Here is a 7,707-nt window from a genome sequence, read left to right as displayed (position 1 = left end):
GTTACGATATGCAAAAATGTTTACAATTCACATCAGTGATGTGACGGCAGCACTGTGAATATTTTGACTTCTGATTCCGTATTTGAATTACAAGTCTGTTATAAAATGTGTGCCCATTAACCATTTGTTTTTCTACTGCAAAAAGACAAAAGCTGTTTTTATACGTCGCCTGATGCACAGAGGTGTAAAGAATATCTTTGTTGCTGTATTTAGGAAAGATTCAACATTTGTTTCAGATTAATTTATAACCCAGATGAGAATATTCATGTGGAGTGAGTATGCATTTCTGATGACGTTTTATACAAACTGCAAATTTTTATATCTTGCCACCTGGTTGTTTGTCATTTTGATAAGTTTGTAATGAATAAATTGCTTTATTCTAAATGTAACATACAGAAATAGTGTTTATTTTTCGCAACATGTGACAATGAACTGGATAACGTCCACTGATTTTAATGTCATTCCAACCATATGATCATGTGACCCTTGTTCAATCCCATATTAAAGTACAACAGTGGATGTGGGTCAAAGTGCCAAAACATCCATATTTCACATTGGATCTATATAAGAACTGAAAAGTTGATGCGTGAAAGCTAACTGAGAGGCTTTACCTTAGTTACTTGAGGTACTCTTGCGAAGTCATTGGTGATCATAGGCGGAACCCGTAAAAACCTGTGTTTACTTTATTACTATTATTAATATTATCTGGACTCATTTGGCCTACGCACTATACATATAGCATGTTCTACTATAATACCATCAATTAAACACAACAAGCCATTTGCTCGTTAACTAAAGCATTTTATTGCTGCAGGTAAGAAGTCATCACAGTACAGTCGTGTGTGTTGTACATCAACACCGACTTCTTCTACTGATTTCTCGGCTCGTCGTCACATCTCACTTGGTTGACATACGCATGACATGTTTGACCATATTTCCAATACCATCAAATATATAGTGATAGTGATACTCTGTGTCCCACATGAAGGACGGGGTGCTGACCACTTTGTTCTTCTCATCCACATGGGCTTCGTAGAACAAAGGGTTAAGGTCAAAGCAGGAGTTATTTCACAACAGGCATAATAACAAAATGAACACATATCTATGTAGAGGCTGTTAACTAATACATATGTTAAACTGAGACTTTTGAAAGGATATGTATGGCTCACGGACAGTGTGGCGTGCACCCATGCTCTTCACAGCCTGCACCATGCTTGTGTGAGGCCAGTTCCCCCAGCGGGTGTTTTCATCCCGCTCATAGCCCAGGGTCACCTCGATGCTGGGCAGCACCCGGCAGGCCAGCACAGGGGCCATGCTGGCCAGTCTGGAAACAGGAGAGGATGGTGAGTTAAGGCTGTGATCAGGTCGAGATCAGGAGGCAGATCTAATCAGGGTGTGAGAATAATTGCATTGCAGGTAACGAAAAGGAGAGATTCAAAGCCTGAAAAATAAAAGCTCTCCAAGCATAAATCCATGGGAACAAATCAAGTTTTCTGAGTGTGAACATGTTGAACTACTATCACTGAGCCCAGGATGCATATGAGACAGTTTGTTGTCAAGAATTTCCAATCATTACAGCCATGACAGGTACTCTGAGTGTACTCCTTAAATTAGGAGACATTTTGTGTAATTTTGAAATTCTAAAACATTTTCCAGACACTGAAACTTTCCTCAACCACTGGTGTCCATCACCTACACAGTGCTATCAGTCGGCAACACTGAGCAAACAAACTCAAACTCCATGAAGATGAATCAAAGCAATGTCGGTGATTGGAAACCAGCAGCAGTTAAATTTGATAAACTGGTCAGAGATCATTTGAAAACTTGATAATTTTTTTTTTAATACACAAAGAAAAGGGCATCCAATATATTTACATTTTGTTATATAAGCTCCTAAATAAAACAGTAATTAAACACAGATTGGATCCAAAACATTGGATAAAATGGTAAATATCTCTTCTATATTAATATTACATTAATATTAAATATCTCTAAATATGTTTTAATGTTTTCCGCGCTAGTTGGATAAGTGGCCATCCACCAGCAGATGGTAGGGTAGGGTAGACAGATTTATTATCTATTCTATTATCCTTTGTTTCTTTCATCGTAAATTTATACGATGCTTGTTTTGAAACATTAGTTGAATGAATTTCAGAACATAATTTACAGCGCTGACAGAAAACCACAGTGGAAGTTGTCATGCATGAATCCCAGCCATAATCATTCTGAACCCGACATTAAACAGCTGCTCCCACTTAGCTCATCTTCTCTCAGCCTTTCATTACTGTCATTTTTCTCAATTATTTTTTCATTGCATTTTCTATATCTTAATCAAATTATTTCAACCGCTCCAACTATTTAAAGGCATTGAAGGTAATGGGGAGGAATTACAGAGGTTATATCCTTTAAATGATGGCTGGGTCAAGGTCAGATAACCATGTGTTGTCATGGTGACAGCTGTCTCATCCTCTTCCTCCTCCTCAGCCTCAAACTCCACTCTCTAATTCCTGTATAATCCTGCATCACCTACATGTTAGACTTCCCACATGCCAGTATAGTGGATGAAGGATCATTCACTTTCCACCAGATCACTGAGTTTCCTTAGTGTCAGTATGTCCGGCTCTCACCATGAGGACTAGTTTGACTGGTGTCACTACATCATATTCCTGACTCCAACACTAGTTTTTCTGCCCCCGCTCTTCCTCTTGGATCTGCTGGGAACAGTGGGAGACACAGACTTCCACCAGATGTTCCATCATCTTACAGGACAAAGATTTCTTTATACACAGTTCAAAAACACACACTTTCTGATGTAAGTTAAAGACGACAAAAGCTCCAACTTGAATTACTTCCATCACGATACTTCAGGTATTTAGCACAGACTTAAATCAAATTTAATCTACATTAAGTTGTCAGATTTGTCCTTTTTGCCTATTTTCCTGAACATTTTGTAAATGTTCTATATAGTTTTGATAATTTCAAATGCAAATGCATATTCCGTGGATGTATATGTCATGACTATTGACATAATAGTTTTTAGGGGGAGAATATTTGACACTGTTAAACTTAGTTTCTAGGAAACACTGCACTTACCACGTGAAACATTAAAATAGTATTTTTATATCCACGTCTGCAGCAGTTTTATCAAAAAATATAAGTATAGACATATATACAAAAATTATATTCATCTGTAAAAAGCAGTTTTCATCGTTTGACTTTTGCCCTTTCAACAGCTCCGGTGTCCCAATTCCATTACAGGGATTGGATAAATCTCGCCTTCATCTAGTCCAATGTAATCTAATGTAATCTGATTTAACGTGCGGCCCTAATCAATGAGAGCCTGCAAATTTGCCTCATGATTGAATTTAAACTGTGAACTTCTTTCTCCCTGTTGGTCAGACGTGGAGTTCTGCAGCATTGATCCTTCAGCACTGGTTGACTGACTGATGATCAGATGATACATACCCAATGGGTTTGCGTAAACGGTGGAAGTCTTTCAGCACCCTTTCCACATCAGTCTGCAGCTTGCAGTCTTTGCCGTCCTTCGTAAAAGAGGATCTAAAGAAAAGAGGATTTAATATTAGTGCTCCCTTGTGCTAGTTTGCACTGTACCTCTATGTCTGACACTTCATATTTAATGATGCCTCACAGGTTCTTGGTGATGCCGTGACCCCCAGGGAAGATGATAGCATCAAAGCTGTTCACGTCCAGCTTGGACAGGTCCTGCATTTGCATCATGCCCTGACCATGACTGAAGCGGGCCGCCTCCATCATCATGTTCCTACGTAAAGGGAAGATATAATCATAAATACTACATTGTGTAATTAGCCATGTCAGGTGAGTAACATACAGCGTTAATTAAGTCAGTGGACCCTTCGATGACCCTGATCCGTTTGAAAGTGTCTGATAATCTTACCGGTTCTCACCGGAGGCCGGCTGCTTTTTCATGTGGTCAATCACATGCATCTGCTGCTGATTTGGAGCAAACATCTGGAAGCGAGCCCCGTTGCGGCTGAGGTGGTACATGGTGCTGAAGACGAGAGTTGTAAATTAACCATCTCTGCACCACGACAAGATAAATGCAACATTCCTGTCCTGGGTCAGATACTCACTACACTCCCTCGTGGACATCAGTCCCATCCCACCAGCCACATCCTGAGAAAACCTGCAATACATTGTGATTCACAGAACAAATGTGACTCACAAAGCACAATGATGCCCACACTGATACTTCTACTTCTCTCACTTACCACTGCCACGTTAGTATTTCCCCAGTTGCCATAGTCACCTTGGTGAACGAAGCAGGCAGGCTGTCGAGAAATAACAGCCAGCGTCTGTTTTGAGAGCAAAGTCCTGGTGGCCAGCATGATTTCTCTTCAGTCTCACGTTTTCCGGAGGAATACAAGAGTTCACAGTTAACCACTGAGCCTGTTTTAATGGTAGTAGTATTGATCTTGCTGTAGCAGTCTGTATATATATCACCAGAGCGTGGCTGAGTGACGTTGCCACGTAAGCTCTATCTTCTGAGAAGAGACACGACGCTGACCTTTTCCCTCAAGAACACCCTTCCCTATTAATACCTTGTTTATTCACCTGATTAACTTAAGTAATTTGGCAGCAGTGACCCTTCAGCTTTGGGAGGGTGTTGCTCTACATCTAGTGCTGTAACTCGTGAAATATCTTGACCCCTTTAGAATTTAACTCTTGGTATTGTACCTGAATGGGGACTAAATAATTTAATGCAAAATGCCTGTTAGACTATAGTTTAAATTTGTATGTATTGCTGCAATAATCATGTAATAATGATAATGGCTTTCATGCAACACTGCATTTGTTAGTTTTTGGATATTGCTTCTAACTATACATCTCATCTGTATACAATGCAAGGCATACTGTATGCCCAGTAAAGTCCATTAGGTTGTAAGGCTCTTACTCACTGTAATGCTAAGTTGCGTCTACAACGTCTAGACATTGAACCCAGAAATACCCTGGTCAGACGGAAATGTCAAACTCAATATACTGCGAAATCAAACCTACAGCTTCAACCTGTAGGCTGCACATGGCCGAAGAAAATCCAAAGATTCAGGGTCAAGTTACAGATGACAAACGTGAGACAAAATTTGGCATTTACTTTATTATGACCACTTTTTATGTATAAACGATCAATATTTACACACTGGTGATGAAAGTAAAGTGACGGGTCCGAAGGGAAAAATGGAGAAAATGGTGCAAACAGAACAATATACAACCACCTAGAATCACGTCAATCACAATTTTAAGCCTCAGCGGGCATCTCACGATGAGGTGTTCCGACAAGAGGTTTAAAACCTGCACACATGCAGAGCAAACACAATTGAAACGGTCACATATGGAAATCACAAAGTACAAATAAGGGTTCTTTTTTAAATCAAATACAAGGAACAGGAAATGACCAACTTATGTGGCAAAATTCCTCTTCCTACGAATCACTCCGATTGTGAAACATACACAACATTGTTTCTCCATTTCTTCTGTGGCTGCTAGCTCTAAACACACAACACATCACATAATCCTTTTTAAAACACCACAAAGATCTGTCTATATTCTGGACAACTTCCTTGTGTTATTTCAAGTACATATGTAATTAAATAAGACTAAACCAGTGAAAGATGCCTGCAAAGCAAAAGAAAGTAAAGAAGACACAGCACAAACGACTAAATAATAAATAGTCAATTTGATATTTTATATAAAAAAAGAAAAAAAGTCTCAAACAATCTTCTCTGTTTTTCTACATTTTAGATGAATCAGTCAAATAAAATCATACATATGGCAAGCTTAAAAAATAAAATCAATACAATGCTTAAAAGAGCTCCATCCAAGTCCAAAGAAGAGCTTCAATAAATGGCATTAATCGGTCTGCGGCTGTTTCATCAATTACTTGTGGTGAGGCATGTTGAGCCCTCCTTGCAGTTAAGTTTGCTTTACATGTAAGGACCAAATCCTAAAAGCCATTTACATGCAGATTACGAACAACTTCAGTGGTTAAAGAAAGAATCATCTCCTAAATTTCTGCCACCACTAAAGACAACTTTCATGCACTGTCAGTCAAACTGTTTCTGCACTAACAGTGCAACACACCGTGTTCCGGCTTGTTTGCAAAGATACCCATTTGATAAGAGCGGGGTTTGCCCATCAAGCCAAAAGCCGTGCTGAAAGAGAAGCGCATGTTAGAGGGGCCAGTCCTGCGGCATTAGGGCGTGTATGCAGGCGGGGGCTGAAACTGATTGGCAATGTCATAATCGGCAGGAAATGTCTCACTGCTGTCCTCCATCTCAGAGAGCAGCTCTAAAGCCTGCTCCTCCTCCTCTGTGGGGTAGTGGCGCAAGAGATTGGCAGCTGTCGCAAGGATAGAGGCTCCACCTGCGCCCGCAACCAGGTAAAAACTGATGGCGAAAGTGACGTATATGAGGGAGCCGTGGTACTTTTTGTGCTGCTGCTGTAGTGACAAGATGAGCTCCGAGGCCCAGTAGCAGAAGCCGATCACCGTGGCACACTGCAACACTGATGAGACAGAGGGGAGAACACACGTCAGAATGACACCTTCTTCTCCAAACAAAGAAATCACCCTGGACAAAGAAATGCAGTGTGACAGATTAACTACCTGTGAGAATATGTGCAAATGCATATCTGCGTGTTATCTTCAGCGCAGGGTGTTTGGGTCCGAACACGTCCAGGAGGAAAGCGGTCAGGCTGCACAGGATGCCCAGGAAGCAGAAGGCAGCGATCACCCTCAGCAGCAGGATGGTCTGCGGGTTCACACAGTAATCTGCAGGACACAGAGACATCACGGTGTTATTATGACATCATGAATCTCTAATGCAGGTTCTAGCGAGCTGGTGCTGGTCCTCACCGTCCAGCAGCTTGGGGTCAATGTATCCCAGCACATCTGCCACCCCCAGCTCCTGTCTGGCACAGGTGCCTCCGTGGACCCGGAGCCAGGCCGGTTCCGCCAGAGCCGTGCACAGCGCGGTGATGGACAGAGCTCCGGGGAGAGCCGACACCAGGCTCCGCTCCGGCTGCTTGGGCAGGGAGGTGCCCGCTCTCCTCCTCCGGCCTCCCGGAACACTCGAACCCGGCGGGGCATACATGGTCATCCAGGCACCTTCTGGTCAGCGGTAGTGAGTTCCTTTACTTTCCGGGAAGTGGCTGCACTAGCTGCTCCCTGTAAAGCGATGAGGTGAATCCACTGACCAACAACAAAACAAGCGGTTAGCCAGCGGAGCTAACGGCACCAGGGCGGGTGGCAGCGGCCGGACCTGCGGTGTCTAATGTGTCCGAACGAGGCGAAACCGAAAACAAGTCTCCTGTTGATAAAACCCGGTCCAGGGTCTGACTGACGGGAACACAATGGACAGATGGCCTTCAGGCCTGTTCGCTCTGTTGTTAGCGTCTGAAGCTAACTCACGGCTAACGTCAAAAGTCGCCGCGCGTCGTACAAAAATAAACTTAAAAGAGGCAAACTAAACTAACTAAAGAATAGTGAATAAATTAGCAAACTGATAAGATGAAAAATAACCACAAATCTGTCACAGAAAAACAAAGACAAAACAAAACAAAAAGCAGCTTACGCTAGCTTCCTGTAAAAGATCTCAACTTCCTTGTTCACACCATTCTTCTTCGTGGCTTCAAAAAGCTGCAAGCGTACACACGAGTGACAATCAGTGCTGC

General features: G+C 42.0%; 2 protein-coding genes across 2 annotated transcripts; both read right to left on the bottom strand.

Annotated features, from left to right (window-relative positions):
- Positions 1–897: 897 nt before the first annotated feature.
- Positions 898–4,367, bottom strand: gatd3l (glutamine amidotransferase class 1 domain containing 3, like). Its single transcript, XM_061072186.1, has 7 exons — positions 4,251–4,367; positions 4,113–4,165; positions 3,917–4,030; positions 3,650–3,781; positions 3,466–3,558; positions 1,159–1,324; positions 898–1,032 (listed from the first exon to the last, which is right to left on the bottom strand). Exons 1-7 carry the CDS (start codon positions 4,365–4,367, stop codon positions 898–900), a joined length of 810 nt encoding a protein of 269 aa, XP_060928169.1.
- Positions 4,368–5,119: 752 nt separating this feature from the next.
- On the bottom strand, positions 5,120–7,672 carry tmem127 (transmembrane protein 127). The gene is made up of 4 exons (XM_061071162.1): positions 7,608–7,672; positions 6,890–7,201; positions 6,641–6,805; positions 5,120–6,540 (listed from the first exon to the last, which is right to left on the bottom strand). Exons 2-4 carry the CDS (start codon positions 7,131–7,133, stop codon positions 6,230–6,232), a joined length of 720 nt encoding a protein of 239 aa, XP_060927145.1. The 5' UTR covers positions 7,134–7,201; positions 7,608–7,672; the 3' UTR covers positions 5,120–6,229.
- Between the last annotated feature and the right edge of the window lie 35 nt (positions 7,673–7,707).

The sequence above is a fragment of the Limanda limanda genome, chromosome 5, assembly GCF_963576545.1.
Source record: "Limanda limanda chromosome 5, fLimLim1.1, whole genome shotgun sequence".
NCBI lineage: Eukaryota > Metazoa > Chordata > Actinopteri > Pleuronectiformes > Pleuronectidae > Limanda > Limanda limanda.
This window is presented reverse-complemented; position numbering and strand designations above follow the sequence as displayed.